At 37.3% G+C, this 17,500-nt stretch overlaps 2 protein-coding genes across 3 annotated transcripts in view; one reads left to right on the top strand and one right to left on the bottom strand.

Moving 5' to 3' along the window:
• The window catches only part of calcoco1b (calcium binding and coiled-coil domain 1b), a 9,206-nt gene extending 2,414 nt beyond the window's left edge, over positions 1-6,792 (top strand). The window contains exons 4-14 of the mRNA XM_060858733.1: positions 426-634; positions 1,222-1,434; positions 1,775-1,923; positions 2,910-2,979; positions 3,069-3,323; positions 3,484-3,609; positions 4,223-4,285; positions 4,363-4,456; positions 4,634-4,800; positions 4,984-5,042; positions 5,302-6,792. Of these exons, the coding sequence (XP_060714716.1) occupies positions 426-634; positions 1,222-1,434; positions 1,775-1,923; positions 2,910-2,979; positions 3,069-3,323; positions 3,484-3,609; positions 4,223-4,285; positions 4,363-4,456; positions 4,634-4,800; positions 4,984-5,042; positions 5,302-5,332 (1,436 nt within the window). The 3' untranslated portion in view covers positions 5,333-6,792. The remainder of the gene's footprint in view (positions 1-425; positions 635-1,221; positions 1,435-1,774; positions 1,924-2,909; positions 2,980-3,068; positions 3,324-3,483; positions 3,610-4,222; positions 4,286-4,362; positions 4,457-4,633; positions 4,801-4,983; positions 5,043-5,301) is intronic.
• A 4,635-nt stretch (positions 6,793-11,427) lies between these two features.
• LOC132837845 (retinoic acid receptor gamma-A-like) overlaps positions 11,428-17,500 on the bottom strand; it is a 37,861-nt gene continuing 31,788 nt past the window's right edge. For both annotated transcript variants that reach the window (XM_060857751.1, XM_060857752.1), the window contains 5 exons: positions 16,974-17,137; positions 16,620-16,796; positions 15,532-15,736; positions 15,263-15,421; positions 11,428-14,360 (listed from right to left, as the gene is read on the bottom strand). In XM_060857751.1, coding sequence (XP_060713734.1) covers positions 14,062-14,360; positions 15,263-15,421; positions 15,532-15,736; positions 16,620-16,796; positions 16,974-17,137 — 1,004 coding nt within the window. In that variant the 3' untranslated portion in view covers positions 11,428-14,061. The remainder of the gene's footprint in view (positions 14,361-15,262; positions 15,422-15,531; positions 15,737-16,619; positions 16,797-16,973; positions 17,138-17,500) is intronic.

Raw genomic sequence — 17,500 nt, 5'->3', positions numbered from 1 at the left:
CTGTTACATCTTACTATTACATGTCACTGTTACATCTCACTATTACACCTCACTGTTACACCTCACTATTACATGTCACTGTTACACCTCACTGTTACACCTCACTGTTATACCTTACTATTACATGTCACTGTTACATCTCACTGTTACACCTCACTATTACATGTCACTGTTACATCTCACTATTACACCTCACTGTTACACCTCACTGTTACACCTCACTGTTATACCTTACTATTACATGTCACTGTTACATCTCACTGTTACACCTCATTGTCAAACCAATTAATTCAGCTTACAAAACATTTTAAATTAAAACATTCTAGTGATTAAAGGTGAATGACTGTGTGAATGTTTTTTTTAAACTATGAAAATTAAAATACGAATAAATGATGAAAAAATTAAAAGGCTTCTGTCCCTTTCAGCGTCTTACCTGCCGAACCCCAGCACTACACCGTACCAGTTTGTGTATGTGAATGAATTGGGGGAGATCTGTGCAGTGAGTTCTCAGTTCACCTTCAACGCTCCAAAGCCTCTGGATGAATTGGTGACTCTGGAGGAGGAGAGAAACGGAGAGGAAGAAAACGAGGGAGAAGAATTACTGCTCGTAGTGCCGAGAGCTCAGATACTCCAGGTCAGATACACAAACAGAGAGAATAGAAAACAAATTTGCAATAGGATAGAAAAAACTCTTTTACTTTATTTATTGAATGTTGATTTAATAATTGAACTCTGTACAACATTTTTACACTTACTGTAACATCCATATTTTCTGTACTGAAAGAAAGCTAGTATTGACGACAAAACCTTAACACAAATTAACGTTTATGAAATCATTAAAGCATTTTGAGACTTTATATATAATGTAAGTGAGAATTATTTACATTTAGCTGATTTATCTATTACAAGCGTAACAGAATACAAATACACTTTGGATTAAATGAGTAGAGATGCCAAATACAAAGGAAACAGTGACACAAAGTCACAAAATGATGCATATAATGTGTTCATTCATTCATAGTAGCTGCCTGGTCAGAATTACAGTGGTTTTCGTTCCTGTTTAAGCCACGCCCACTTCAGATGCCCAGGATTTTAAGTATTTCCATATGCAGTGTGTAGTAAAAAAACACCACTGTGATAATGAATTTGTTTTTTTTTTTCAGGCTGCAGCTTAAAACTAAATGAATACCTCACAATTTTCTCCACATTACCCCCATACAGACTCATCTGGAAGCCTGTCAGGAAGAACTGCTGCTGTTACAGAAGCAGCTCAGAGCATCCAGCATGGAACTGGAGAAAAACCAAGAAAGAAATGAAATGGAGAGTAAGGAATTCGAAGCAGAAAGAGCAGAGATGAGGAACGAAATCAATGACCTGAGAGAGCGACTGAGGTGCAGCCTGGAGATGATGGAAAGGATGGATGAGAAACAGAAGGTGTTGATTACTTTTCTCTAACAGCTGTTTTTAATCCATAAGTAGATGTTTGTATGGAAGGAGTCTCCAGTGCCAGCTCTTTTTTTATTAAGTTCATGAGAGAATAAAGAAAGTCTTATAACTTTCTATAAAATGACTCTTTATAGCTGCTATAATTCATCTCATGTTTGTTCCTCGACATTAAATGTAACTGTAAAGGTTAATCTGTGATGTTGGTTAACAGCTGTGGTGTAAAACACTCGTCTCTGTGCTGTTAGCGTAATGTCCTTCAGTGTGGTCACAGTATCGCTGCTCCATCACTCAGCATTTCTCAGTACTTTACTGATGTTTTTGTTCCCAGGATGTGTTAAAGTCTCATGACAACATTTCAGTGGAGATCAGCAGCCTGTTAACAGAAAGAGCTGAAAATCAACAACGAATCAAAGAACTGAAGGAGGACATGAGCAGCGTAGCGCAGCAGAAACAAGATGCAGAAACCGAGTTGGAGAGGTGAGATGAATCCTCAGCAAGCCCCAAACACTGCACTCACAAATGGTTCCTCAAAAGGTTCTTTGGAGAGTGAAGAGTTCTGAGCTGAAATGATTTCTCACAGATCAACTGACGAACCTTTGAAGTGATCCTAAAATTAAAAGCAGTCTTCTGGAGCTTTTAGTGCTGGGCCTTTTCTTTGAGTTTTTGGAGTTATACAAGTTTTAGTATGTTTTGGAATGTTGTGACCTCAAACTGATGGAGAGTTCACTTTTATACACCGTCTTCCTCAGTAAGAGTCAGTGATATTCAGTCAGTGATACCCAGAGTCAGTGATACCCAGAGTCAGTGATATTCAGAGTCAGTGATATTCAGAGTCAGTGATACCCAGAGTCAGTGATACCCAGAGTCAGTGATACCCAGAGTCAGTGATACCCAGAGTCAGTGATACCCAGAGTCAGTGATATTCAGAGTCAGTGATATTCAGAGTCAGTGATATTCAGTCTGTGATAACCAGAGTCTGTGATATTCAGAGTCAGTGATATTCAGAGTCAGTGATATTCAGAGTCAGTGATATTCAGAGTCAGTGATATTCAGAGTCAGTGATATTCAGAGTCAGTGATATTCAGAGTCAGTGATATTCAGAGTCTGTGATATTCAGAGTCTGTGATATTCAGAGTCTGTGATATTCAGAGTCTGTGATATTCAGAGTCAGTGATATTCAGAGTCAGTGATATCCTATTATCTTCCACTCCATCATCATCAGCAGTGCTGACACTCGACATCATCTCCAACTACTTACAGGACAACAGCAGAAAAATACATCAGATACGACGCTTATGTGAAAAACAAAGACTATTTTGTGTATCTTGAAGGTGAATTATGGATTTAAGTTTTTCATTCATCCTTAGTACTCATGAAAGTTCTAAATACCAGAACTCGAGGATAAAGTGAAAGTGTTTGTATAATGATCAAGCTGCAGGATAAATAGAAATGTCTGTCTGCAGGATGAAGGAGAGAGTAAAAAAGCTGACGATGCAGAGAAAGGATGAAGAGGATGAGAGGAGGAACTTACAGGTGACTGGAGCGAGAACATCTCACCTTCCTGGTGTTTATGACCTGTTTGTCTTTCCTTCATGATTGAAATCTTCTTTCTTTCATGTCAGTTGGAGAGGAAACATTGTCGTGAGGAGTTGCGAGTTCTTCAGGAGCGTCTGGAGACCAACGAATGCAGTGCTGAGGTGTTACGACGAGATCTGAGTGAACTCGGAGCGCTGCAGAGCCAGAACCAGGCCGAGCTTCACCAGATCCGACTGCAGGCGGCTCAAACCACGCTGCAGCTCTCACAGGCCAACCTGAACCTCAGAGAAGGACAAGCGGCCTGGGCCAAAGAGCGCGAGAACCTCCGGAGGAACGCAGAGGTGAGAACATGAGGCATGTTAAAGATATCTGAGAAAGATTTATCTTCTCATTATTCCTGAAGGTCTTTCCTAGCATTATTATTTTTTTTTGTCATATAGTTATATCAGAACTGGAACTTGGGTGATCAGAACATTCTCTTTTCTTTTCTGACCCTGACAGCTGGATAAGGAACGAGTCCAGAAACTGAGTCATGAGCTGCAGAAGAAGGAAGAATGGCTGGAAGAAGAACGAACAGAGCGAGAGAAACTGGAGCTGGAGCTAGGAAACGAGAAAGCATGCAACCGAGTAAACAAGTCTGTGTGTGTGTCTGTGTGTGAGTGTGTGTCTATAATTAAACATTCCTCTCCATGCTCGGTGTGTGTTTAACACACAGCTCGGGTGTGTTTCAGGTGATGGAAAGCACATGATGATGGTCTCTGTTGTGTAACAGATTTCAGCAGAATGAAACTGTGTTAGTGTTTAAACCTCACCAGAAAACTGAAAAGAAATACTGACAGGAGTTTTTCACTCACTCACACACAGAGAGAGAGAGAGAGAGAGAGAGAGAGAGAGAGAGAGAGAGAACGACAGGAGGGAGGGTATATTAGAAAAGCAAAATTAGAAAAGAAGAAAATCTTTCAGAATGCAAGAAAAAAAAATAAATTAGAGGAAGAAAGAAAGAAAGTGAAGAAACGAGTGAATGAAGGGTCCATCCATTTTCACCTGCACTGTGTCTGTGTGTGTCTGTGTGTGTGTGTGTGTGTCTGTGTCTGTGTGTGTATGTGTGTTTGTGTGTGTGAAAGAAATTTTTTTTCAAGCTCAAATATTTCTTACATGTTGTATTGAACATAAACCCTGATATTGTTGTTGTTTGTTTGTTGTTTTTGTTGTTATTGTTGTTGTTGTTTTCTTGGCTCAGGAGCTCCGTGCCAGTGTGAGAGCCATGCAGAAGGAGCGAGAGCAGCTGCAGCTGGAGAAACAGGTACATCTTTTACTGATGTTTTGGAGTCTTTAGTTTAACAAAACTGTTCATTCTGGTGGTTTTCTTTTCCCGAGCAGGAGCTTCAGGATCATATCCGAGTTTTCCGGCTGCGTTTGGAGAACGATTGGGAAGCGACCTGGACTAGAGCAGCTTCTGACAGCAGGCCTGAGGGTCAGTCGTTACACTAAAGCTCTTCAACACTCACTACATCATCAACCCTTTAACTGATGGACTAGTCATCACTTCATTTGCAACAGTTTAAAAATGATCTTAAATAAAGTGAAGTTGTTTGTTTGTTTGTTTGTTTGTTTGTGTAGAGTGAAGACTAACTGTGATTGTTGTGTTTAGTGATCAGTAGCATCACATCAGCAGATCTGCAGCGATCCGCTTCTAACAAACTGGAAGAAGCTAAAGTGGTAAATCTGTTGCCGAGTGAAGAGGCGGAGCCTGAGGAGGAGGAGGCGGGGTCTGATGAAGAGGAGGCGGAGCCAGTGGAGGACAACACAAGGGAGCAGGTTACAGGGCTGATAATAATATAAATGTTAAAACATGTTATACTTATAAACATGCACACAAAATGTGTGTGTATTTTATATATATATTAATATTATTTATATTATTAAGATAAGGAGCAGGATTAAAGCTTGTGTTTTCAGTTTTAATGATCAATCAGTCAATTAATATCATTTTTTTTTAAGGAGGTGAAAATGAAGAATGAACCACAGACTCAGTCTGAGATCAAAGCAAACATACTGAGGTAAAAATATTTATTATTATTTTGAATAAACAGATGTTATATTCTATTATATTCAGGCCTGACGTCACAGCTGGATGAGTCTGTGGTAATGTTGGTAAAAGTGGTTTTGTCACTATGACTCATGACTCATGACTAAACACCTTTGCATACATACTTTTGGCCATATAGTGTACATTTATAAAATATAATCTAAAGCATGTTCGTGTTATAAATAACATCGTAATGATGTCAACTGAAACCAGTATTTTTTTCACTGCAGTGAGTTTGCTGATGATGCCCCCTTGTGGTGAAATGTGGCAATGAAGCAGACAGAAACACAGGAAAACCTGATGTCTTCAGTTTAATATCAGCAACACGTGCTCGAGTGTAATGTTTCAAAAACAGAATTGTGCAAGCTTACTTTTGTGTGAGTGTGTGTTTGTGTGTATGTATATTTATTTTCTGATTGTGTGTGTTTATTTTCTGATTTTGTGTGTGTATTTATTTTCTGATTGTGTGTACGTGTGTGTATTTAATTTCTGAATGTGTGTATTTAATTTCTGAATGTGTGTGTATTTTTCTGAATGTGTGTGTTTGTGTGTGTATTTATTTTCTGATTGTGTGATTATTTTCTGATTGTGTGTATTTATTTTCTGATTGTGTGTGTGTGTGTGTATTTAATTTCTGAATGCGTGTGTTTGTGTGTGTATTTATTTTCTGATTGTGTGTACGTGTGTGTATTTAATTTCTGAATGTGTGTGTATTTAATTTCTGAATGTGTGTATTTTTCTGAATGTGTGTGTTTTTTTCTGAATGTGTGTGTTTGTGTGTGTATTTATTTTCTGATTGTGTGTTTATTTTCTGATTGTGTGTATTTATTTTCTGATTGTGTGTATTTAATTTCTGAATGTGTGTGTATGTGTGTGTATTTAATTTCTGAATGCGTGTGTTTGTGTGTATTTATTTTCTGATTATGTGTGTATTTATTTTCTCATTGTGTGTGTATGTGTGTGTGTGTATTTAATTTCTGAATGTGTGTGTTTGTGTGTATTTATTTTCTGATTGTGTGTGTATGTGTGTGTGTATTTAATTTCTGAATGTGTGTGTTTGTGTGTATTTATTTTCTGATTGTGTGTCTGTTTATTTTCTGTGTGTGTGTGCGTGTGCTTGTGTGTGTGTGTGTGTGTGTGTGTGTGTGTGTGAGCATTTCATTTGCTGAATAAAGTTTTTGAATTTATTCTGACATTATAAATACAATCACACCCAAATTTCACTGCACATTTAGATGTGATCATTACTCAGACTGCTGTAGCGCTTTATAACCTGTTAACTAGTTAATGAGAATAGAGTCAGATTCTAATGAGTCAGGTTTTAACCATCAGGTGATTTGGATCGATGCATTGATTTAAAAGTCGATGACTGAAATGACTGAAGGCAACAATCAGAGATCAATAATTCATCTGTTTTAACTGGTGTGTAAATTACTGAATCACTCGCAATCTGATTTGTCCATAAAACTAAAGTCGTCATCGTTTACGAATCAGATTCAGATCGCAGCTGATCACATGACGATTAATGGATAATGAATCTTTTCCTTTCAGATTCAGAACTATCGTAAAATACTGAATGTTGTCTTATGAGCTGAAATCATGTAGATCGTGCGGTTCGGTGCTGAAGCTCTGATAATTACCTGAACACAGTAATGAAGAGGGTTAAATTTGATTCTTTTTGAATTTATTTGTTGATGTTAGGATCACAGGGTTATTTTTACAGTGAGTTTTAAATAAAGTATTTTAACAATTCTGAATTTTGACATCTTTGTTACAATAAAATGCATTTGAACAAAAATTCTGTCCAAAAATAGTTTTTTTGTTTATTAACTCAACTCCTGGGGTCACGGTGGCTTAGTGGTTAGCACGTTCGCCTCACACCTCCAGGGTTGGGGGTTCGATTCCTGCCTCCACCTTGTGTGTGTGGAGTTTGCATGTTCTCCCCGTGCCTCGGGGGTTTCCTCCTGGTACTCCGGTTTCCTCCCCCGGTCCAAAGACATGCATGGTAGGTTGATTGGCATCTCTGGAAAATTGTCCGTAGTGTGTGATTGTGTGAGTGAATGAGTGTGTGTGTGTGTGTGTGTGTGTGTGTGCCCTACGATGGGTTGGCACTCCGTCCAGGATGTATCCTGCCTTGATGCCCGATGACGCCTGAGATAGGCACAGGCTCCCCGTGACCCGAGGTAGTTCGGATAAGCGGTAGAAGATGAATGAATGAATGAATGAATGAACTCAACTCCTTATCACCTATTTTTTACATTTTTTCCTGGTCTTTTTTTTTTTTACTTCTTTTTTTTATTTTATCATGTATATTGTAACAGCAAAAAGTATGTGCACCCTGATCATCACACATACATGTGCTTCTTCCCCAAACACAGTCGTACTGAACATCTCTGTACACTTTCCCTTCAACGGAACTACAAACCCTGACACGACAATGCCCCTGTGCACAAACCATCTCCATGAAGACACGGTGTGAAGGTGAAGGTCTGAGGTGATACGTCGAGTGGTCCTGCACAGAGCCGTGACACTGACTCAATCCCACTGAACACCATCAGAGTCTGATCTCACTTATACTCTTGTAGCTGAATGATCACAAATCCTCACAGTCACAATCCAACATCTAAAGCCTTGTGAGAAGAGTGGAGCTTATTACAGCCTTAGAAAATGTTCAATGTTCAGAACAATGGTCAGGGCGCACAGACTTTTAAATCCAACTCAATTTTAGATTTTTATTTTTAGATTTTTTTAGTTTTACCTTTCTTTCATCTTTATTTTCTTTGCTTTTTGTCGCTTCTAAAGTGAATGTAGATGTGTAGAAATGTAGCTCTCAAGGTTCTTCTGAATGATGCTACACAGGAACATAGTTCTGAAGAAGCTTCTGTATGATGAATCTTTAATCATCTTTCTCTCTCTCTCTCTCTCTCTCTCTCTCTCTCTCATTGTGATGAAGAATACTGACCAACATAAAGGAAGAGTTACAGAATGCGTCTTGTAGAGGAACCCGACTCTGTTCTTCTGAGCGTGTGCTGAAGAACCTTTCCTGGCTCCTCTGTCTTTATTATCTTGGGTTCATTCTTTCTGTTTTGTGTTTTATGAACACGGTGGTGTTGCTCATCTCCTTTTTTACAGCCTCTGAACTAGCCGTTCTTCCTTCCCTTCTCTCCTCTGCTGTCACCTTCTTTTCTTCTTTCTCTCCTTTTATTTCTTCTCCTCTCTCATTACGGATGCGTTCCTGAATGCTCGCCTGCATTTACGGCCGTAGCTGAAGGGGATGAGGAGGATTAATAGCGCTCCTTCTCCCTCTACACTTTTAATTAAAAATCCGAGACGACTCGTTCCCTCTCTTTATCTCCTCATCCCTCATTTTTTTGCCCTCTCTTCTCTGCCCTTGTCCTTTTTCACTGACCCGATAAACACCGATATTTATCGCTTTATCGGCTAATGAACCAAATCCATTACTGCAGTGTCTCATTCTGTGCTGTATATTAGTTCATCTTCACTTTTCTTCATTTCATTTTCTGAAGATTCTTCACTTCTGTAGAAGCTGGAAAAACATCTCAGTGTCTCGGGTCCGAGCTCTCAGCACGTCTGACTCCATGAGGCTAAAAAGCAGATCGAATATAAATGAAGACAGAAACGCATAAAACGGGAATAAAATATGCCCCGTTGCCATGGTAACGTGCCTCACATTCCAACCAGATATATGAGGTCATTAAAAGCTGCCTTGTAAAACGGTGAATAATGTATGGACCGTGCCATAATCCCTGCTCCGTTTTTATTGACTGTTAAGCGAACGTTAATTATGGCAATCATTTAATTAGCCGAGGCCGAGGCCACTTTTACGGCTTTCTTTCTCTCCGCTCATTACCAAAAATGGACTTCCTGACACACACATCTATCATTTTTCAAAGCAAATCTGCATGTGTTGTAATGCACGTGGACGGTCAGCTTCAGGTTCCGGATGTTATCGAACGTTGTGGTCATTTTTTTTAAACATTACTTCATTTATCTTCATGGATAAACACAAGCTTAATGAGTTTCTTACACAAGTGAGTTTTAGTTAATAATCCTCAAGACTAATTTACATTCTGCTCCTTTTCCTGTAGAACAAAATGCAAAGACATTAAACTGGAAGATATTAAACTGGTGTTGAAATAATAAAGCAGAAGGTCATGTTGTTATTTTTTCCCCTCTGATATTATTGAAGAATAAAATTCTGTTTATAATCGTCGCCTTTTGTTATTAAATGTAATTAATAAAATGAAAGAAAGTATGCAGTGTTTAATTTTATTGCTTTAATTTCTTTTTTCATGTAAAAGCAAAGAGAAAGAGACAAAAAACAGAGAATATGAGCGAGAGAACAATGAGAGGAATACAGGAAGTGAGAAGAAGAAAGAATAAAAAAGTAAGATGTGTTGAACAAAGAAGGGGAGGTGATGAAGAGGAGGAGAGAGGTGGAGATCACAGTGTGTTTGTTTGTCTGCAGTTTTAATGATTCAAAAGAAAGTTTTTAGAAAGTTTCAGGTAAATATTGTGGTGATTTTATTGTTATTTAGTTCTTTAAACTTTACATCTGATCTGCGTGGTTCTGCGTCATTACATCATTCTGCTCTTCAGCTTTATACAGCTACATTATACCCTACAGCATGAGATGGTTCTCTCTTAAACACGGTTCCAACAGAACACTTTCAGGCAGCCAAGAACCATTAAATATCTAAAGAACCCTAAAAAAAACCCTTTAACTGCATTAATGACACTTTCTTTTCCTTTCCTGTTTTCCTCTTCCTGTTTTCCCGCCACTTTTCCTCTTTCCTGTTTCCTTTAGATGCTGATGCTGATTTCTTGGGGTTTTCTTTTATCTTGTGATCTGTGTTTAATCATTTCATCTCCAGGCAAACTTCACATGTTAATAACACTGCTAGAGGCAAAATCTAACTTTTTGTAATGTCAGTACTAGGAGAAAATGGTTGTTATAAAATATACTGTAATACAGTAAACTCTGGGCTTCAGCAACATCACCGACTCTCTACTCCACATCTCTGTGATTATAGTGTAGCTTTCTGCTGATTACCTTCATACAGAAACAGAAAAAAGGCATCTTCATGATTGGATAATTGTGTTTCTCATTACAACAGCTGATCCAATAAAATGTGAATAAACAAAGCAATTATAAAAACTGTTAATGTTATTATATATCAGTCTATAATAAAGGTAGGTAAATAGATAGATAGATAGATAGATAGATAGATAGATAGATAGATAGATAGACTTTGATTAAGGCCCTTCAGGGTCTCACACACGCTGTGAGTTTGAAAACCCTGATTTATATGTTGCTCTGGTTTCCTGCTTGTTCCCTCAGTTCTCTTAGCTCTTTGTGTCTTGAAGTTTTAACAAGGTCTCTTCAGGTTAGAAACCAATGAGTTTCAATTCACTCACTAATGAGACACGCTGAGACTCATAACGAGGCTCGTAACGAGGCAGGTGCTAACTTTGATCAGAGGCTGTATTTAAGAGCAGAACTGAGAAAGAGGAGGAAGAGACGGAGAACAGAAGAACAAAAAAACTTCACATGCTTGAACATTCTTGTGGAATTGTTTTATAAATCAGCCTCAAAAACAAAGTTTCCAACAAAAAAATTAACATTATAGAAAGTTTAAAGTGATTCAAATACAAATAAAACACTTTTCAACTTTAATCATGCCAGTTCTAGTTTCTCACTAGTTTTTGTGCAAGGCCATGAAGAGTTGTTACGAAGGTCTACAAAACAATAGAAACATGAACAATAAACTGTATCATACACCAAGAATATTTTACTTTCCAATAGATAAAAATCCAAATCAGGGATTCAAGAAGAAATAAACATTTCTGTTGTTTTCAGATTGAAAATCCCTGCATTTGGTGATATGTCTGAAAAAACATGAAAAAAGCATAAATATTATTCTGAATGTAATAAACAACAGATGCCATTGTAACATTGTGAATGTTTCTGAAGTTTAACAATATAAAAAGCACAAAAAAAGCAAGATCAGTAAAGCAAGAATGTAAAAGTAGAAAAATATCTAGCTGCAAACCACCGAGCACAAATACTTCATGACAAATAATGTCTACATCCATAACAACAATGTTCATCATGATAATATAAAAACTGCATGCACAACGCTATACTAATGTACCAATAAACACACTCTCTCACAATCATTATAAACACATTAATGTCCTTTAGCGTATAAAGCCGCACTTAATTGCTACATTTGCATCAAAAAATTCTTTCAAAATCTGTAAAACGTCACGGATTCACCGTGCGATGTTTCTCCTTTCACCTGAATGAAGATGTTTTCAGAGGTACATGTGTGTGTGTGTGTGTGTGTGTGTGTGTGTGTGTGTGTGTGTGTGTGTGTGTATAATTGCAACATTTTGTAAGAAATTGTTAACCCTTCATGAGAATTTGTCAGTTATGTTCACAAAAAAAACTTAATTAATCAAAATAAAAAAACTGTAATGAAAAACTTCCAGTTAAAAGCAATCAGTTTCTTTCCTCCAAGTCATCTGAAGTCTGTTTTGAACTTTGAATTTTTTGTCATTTACCGTTAATTTTAAAAATAACTTTTTGATATGAAGGTTTCATTTTTAACTTAAAAGTTAACTTCATTATTTTTCTGTCTGTTGCTTAACAATTATGTCTTTTTTAATTTCAGTCATGAAAATAAAGATGGTGTTTGACAATGAATTTTTAGACCTTTTCTATTGTTTAGAAATTTTGACGGAAAATACTCACAGAGGGTTAACGTATCAGCACATACAAATATACAGACACAAAAATAATAGAAATGGCTTTGGTATAAAGTTTCGGTTCTAGCTACATCACAATATTACTGATACATCGCTGTAATTTAGCCGCAGCCGTAGCTACCAGTATAACGTGCGGAAAAATGGTGGCTGTATTTACCCTGTCATAACTCCGCATATCAGTGCATACAGAAAAAAACGATGACGTTTTGAACACTGCCACTTTACTTAGCACTTAGGTTGTGTAGCGAACACTGTGGGATCGATTTAGCCAATAATATTGTAGCGACAAACAACAGAACAAAAATTCAGCTAAATAAGCTAATGCAGCTAATGTAGGATGGATTTAGCAAAAATAAAAAAAAAACAGCTAAACGTAGCTAACAGTGTAGGACGAATTTAGCCACAAAAAGCTACCTAACACATGACTGACTAAGGCACTGTGTGTTTTAAAAGCATCGCTGAATAAATCTCCCTTCTGCAACATATCAATGCTCACTAAATTATATGGCTTTGGATTCTTACTGGATTCATGACTACATTACATTCTTTAAACAAAGTCTTAAATCTGAATTTCTTTGGAAACTTTTAAACAAATGAACATGTAATATTTGGTCCTTTTAGTGCCCTGAGTTTCCTAACTTCTTAATATGCTAATCTTCGTGCATGAAAGATTTACACTGTCTCGTTAACGTCTTTTTATTTCCATTCTTTTTTTTTTTACTTCTGACAAAATCATGAGTTTTTTCCAGCTTGAGGAAATGCTCACATCAGTTTCTCAGCCAATAGAGGAATAGAGGTAAAGCTGCTAATTAAAAATGTAATCCACACTTTAAGAGTTGCCAGATTGTAGATTTTAGAAATGTTCATAGTAACTCAGGTGTGAAACTGTAAACGCATTTCTCTCGCAATGTGAGGAGTTTTTTTTTATTCTCTTTAGTCAGATTGCTGGCTTTTCTTCTTTGTTTTTTTTTCATTCAGACAAAAAGACAGAACAAAATAACTGTCTGATTTTCTGATATTTTCATGTCATCCGGTGACTGAGAGCTGTTTTTATTTCATCAGTTATCAAAAAACAAACACACTGAGTCGTATTCCTGCCCTTTAGCACTACCGCTAATGCTGTTAAAACTTGCTGACTTTAATGCTAACAGTTCCAAGCTACTACATGCTAATCTGGCAATATATCATATTACTATTTATATATGTTTTCCCCACTATTTTTATCCCCACTGCTAATGCTAACTGCATGTTTTATCTGTCAGGATCTCTGAGAAGAATTATTATTAATACATTTTCACTCTGCTAGCTAGTTGGCTAAATATGGACTCAGGACATAACTGACCTTAATCATTTTATAATCTTTATATTGTTTACTGCTAATGCTTCCTAGATTTGTTTAGCTCTCATAAGCTAATGTGACAATAGAGGTAATGTCTCTAGCCATCACTGTTGATTCTAGCATCCAAGCTAACAAGCTAGCTTTCCTGGATTTCTGAGTGGGTTTTTATCCTATTCTTTCATATTTATTATATTTACTTCTAATGATTTCAAGTAGTTTTCATGAATGTTTATTCCCCCACTAATGATAGCTGGATAACTAAACATATCTAAAAGAAGTGTTAAGTTATAAACATTTATTTTTTTACCTGCTGAGGGAATTGTCATAAATAATATTGCTAACATTATCAAGCTAGCTAACATGAGGTAAAATGACAGGTAAAGGTTTGTGATCATCGATGTTGATGATAACAAGCTAGCTAACATGAACAGCTTGACAGGATTTCTGAGAGGATTTTGGCCCTATTCAGTCATGTTTACTGCTAACTCTAGCTAGGTGGCTAACATGAGCTAATGTAACAGGATTATCTTTACAGTATTCAGTACTAAAGTTAATCTAAGAGGAGATTTTAGATTAGAGTTTAATAACTGAGAGAATAAATTCTTACTAGAGCACTCAGATGTTTGGAAGTGACTGTGTGTGTGTGTGTGTGTGTGTGTGTGTGTGTGTGTGTGTGTGTGTGTTTGTATATGCATGTGTGTGAATGAATGTGTGTGTGTTTGTATGTGTGTTTGCATGTGTGTGAGTGAATGTGTGTGTGTGTGTGTGTGTGTGTGTGTGTGTGTGTGTGTGTGCATGTGTGTGTGTGTGCGTGTTTGTGTTTGTGTACATGTGGGTGGTAATCCAAACGTCTATCGGATCAATGCGCTCTACCCGTCGTGTTCTTCTTCTTCTCCCCCACGTCCACCTGCAGGATGCTCCACTCTTCATCATCCTCACTGTCTCCTCCTCTCTCCCTCTCCTCCTCTGCACACTCATCCTCCTCGTCCTCTTCTTCCTCAGGGACCTCAGAGTCTTCATCCCTCTCTCGTTTAATGGCCTGGATGGCAGGAGGAGGAAGACTCTCCTCGAAAACCTCTGGGTTCTCCAGCATTTCACGGATGAGGGGAGGCATCGGTCCGGGAATCTCCATCTTTAGTGTGATCGCTCGTTCTGCACCTGTACAGACACACACACGTGCGCACACACACACACACACACACACACACACACACACACACACACACACACACACCAAGCAAAAATGTAAGAATAATAATGTTTATTATATAAATTCCTTAATTTAATTTTAAATTTTATATATAATAGATATAAATAATATATAATTATTTCAGTGCAATATCATTATAATATTTACAACAAAATCAACATTTGTAACATAATTATACATTATAATGGTTTAAAATAAGTAGAAATATAATTGATAATTATTATTATTTATTGGTTATTAAAATAAATAATTATTACATGATATTATAATAAGATTTATTAATAATTAATATCCTTAATAAGTAATATCTTTAATAAATAATATCCATACCATTTTACTGCATTTTAAAAAATTATTTTAAATGAACTCAGTGAGCTTTAAGACATACTGTATATTACAGACATATAATATACATATTAATATAAAAATCTCTATCTATCTGATTCAGTGAAACATTGTTGTAATGACAACGACCGTGAAGAACTGTTTAAACAGAGCAAAGTGAGAGCAAAAAGTGTCAACAGGCCAAATATAAACTTTTATTTATAATCGTTGTCATGGTAACATTTTAACCTCAGCCAGTCCATCAGAACTGTACATTTTGTGTCATAGTTGTGTCATTTTTGTATGTGTATGTATAAATATGTTAAAATTAGCATATGGATGTGTATATTGATTTTGTATGTGCGTGGGTGTGTGTATTTGTGTGTCTGCGTGTAAGTCTGTGTGTGTGTGTGGGTATAAATATGTTGAAATTAGCACATGGATGTATACATTGATTTTATGTGTGTGTTTGTGTGTTTATGTGTGTTACATGTGTTTTTGTGTGTGCGTGTGTGTGTCAAATAACCTTTAGTACTAATTCCTCGCAGGTCAGTAACCTTCATCAGCATTCGAGGGAACATGTGGGGTTTATCGGGGCGGCGTCTCCTTGCATAGATCTTTAACGCCTCAAGCAAAGGCTCTTGCAACCGATCCACTCGCTGAGGCTCCTCCAAATCCATACGGTCTAACACACACACACACACACACACACACACACACACACACACATACACAGTATAAATCGTGTAAGTCCTGCAGTTCTGATTCTGATCCACAGATTTGCTGGTGCAGTACCTCCACAGATGAGACAGATGGCACTCAAGAGCCCGGTCTCTGTATCATCCATCTCCAGAGGAAGCAGCTGATCCGCGAAGGAGAAGACGAGGTCAGTCAGAGGGCCAAATCCAGCGTTGTGCATCTGAGTTCTGTTCAGAGTCAAACCGTCTGAGAAGGTCATGGTGTCCTGCTCAGGAGTGTAACGAGTACAAATCCTCAACATCTAACACACACACACACACACGTACACATACACATACACACACACATACAGACACGCACACACATACAGACACGTACACATACGCACACACATGCACACACGCGCACACAGACACACACGCATACACACACGCACACACATGCATACACACGTACACATACACACACAGACACGCACACACAGACACGCACACACACATGCACACACACAGACACATACACAGACACACACACATACACACGTACACATACACACACAGACACGCACATACACAGACACACACACATACGCACGCACACACACGAGAAGAAAAGAAAACAAGAGGCGGAAGACATAGCTATCAATAAAAAACTGTCAAATCATAAAAATCAGTATGATTTTTATAATTATAATATTAATGAATATTGACAATAATATTAGAAATAATAATAATAATAATGATGATGATGATGATGATGATGATGAAAATGGTTTAAAGAAAAATAATACTAGATTCCGAGCAGCTCGAGTTTACAATGTCATTAAAGCAAAAATGCGGCAGAAAACCAAGAAACTCTGATTTCTATTTTATTGTCCATGACAATATTCATATTCTAATGAAAATATTATTATATTTAAAATAAAAGCACAATATTAGCATTTTAACTACTGCTCTCAGTCTTTTGGTCCCTTATGTATATTTAATGTTTTATTAAATGCTGAATTAATTAATACATATATAATATTTATAAAATAAAACAATAAACTAAATCAAAAGAAAATTGTGTTTGTTTGAGGAAAACGGAGCCATACATAAAGAGAAGTGTAAAAATGTGTGTGTGTGTGTGTGTGTGTGTGTGTGTGTGTGTGTGTGTGTGTGTGTGTGTGTGTGTGTGTCTGTTACCAGTATGTCGAGGCAGGCAGATTTGAGGAGTGTGATCTGGTCTGCGATGGTGAGTGAAGTGAAACCTGGCAAACGTTTGGCGAATTCCACGATTTTAATGATGCACTTAGTGGAGAGTTCACTGAATTTATCCCACAAACCCAAATCCAGTTGGACCCTGTGATCTGCACTCGAGTTCTACACACACACACACACGCGCGCGCGCACGCACGCACACACACACAAATGTTAAATGCTGTATATATAAATATATATGAATTAGAATCATAAACACCAGTGAATTGAAGTTTCAGGTAATTCAGACTTACGTGTGTGTGTGTGTGTGTGTGTGTGTGTGTGTGTGTGTGTACTCACTGTAGTGTATTTTCCTAGCTGACACAGGGAGGGAAAGGTTTCTCTGTGAGCTTTACTGACTTTATTAACCAACTCCTCCAGCTCTCCACTCAACTCATAGTTTTCTGGCAAAACCACTTCCTCCTTTACATCCTTCTTCTTCTTATTTCTGTCATTCCTCACCGCTGGGGGGGGAGATGGGGGGGCCGCAGAGAGTTGGAGAAAGGGGGGGGGCAGAAAGAGAGAAACAGAGAGAGAGAGAGAGAGAGAGAGAGAGAGAGAGAGAGAGAGAGAGAGAGAGAGAGATGATTAATATTTCAATATTTGTACAGTATTATTTATCAGAAGAGAAATAAGGACAAAAATGCCAGGATAAAACAAAAGACAGAGAAAAGAAGGGATGACATAAAAAAGTGTGTAAGTGAAGTAGAGAAACCCAAAAAGATTGATTGGATGAATAAAAATTAAACCAAACTAAATAATTAAGATCAAATAAGAATAATATTACTGATAAAACAAATAATACTGAGCAAAGGGAAAGAGAGAAT

Source organism: Tachysurus vachellii, chromosome 22 (genome assembly GCF_030014155.1).
Source record: "Tachysurus vachellii isolate PV-2020 chromosome 22, HZAU_Pvac_v1, whole genome shotgun sequence".
Taxonomy (NCBI): domain Eukaryota; kingdom Metazoa; phylum Chordata; class Actinopteri; order Siluriformes; family Bagridae; genus Tachysurus; species Tachysurus vachellii.
The sequence above is the reverse complement of the archived record's forward strand: the minus strand, read 5'-3'. Positions and strand labels throughout refer to the sequence as shown.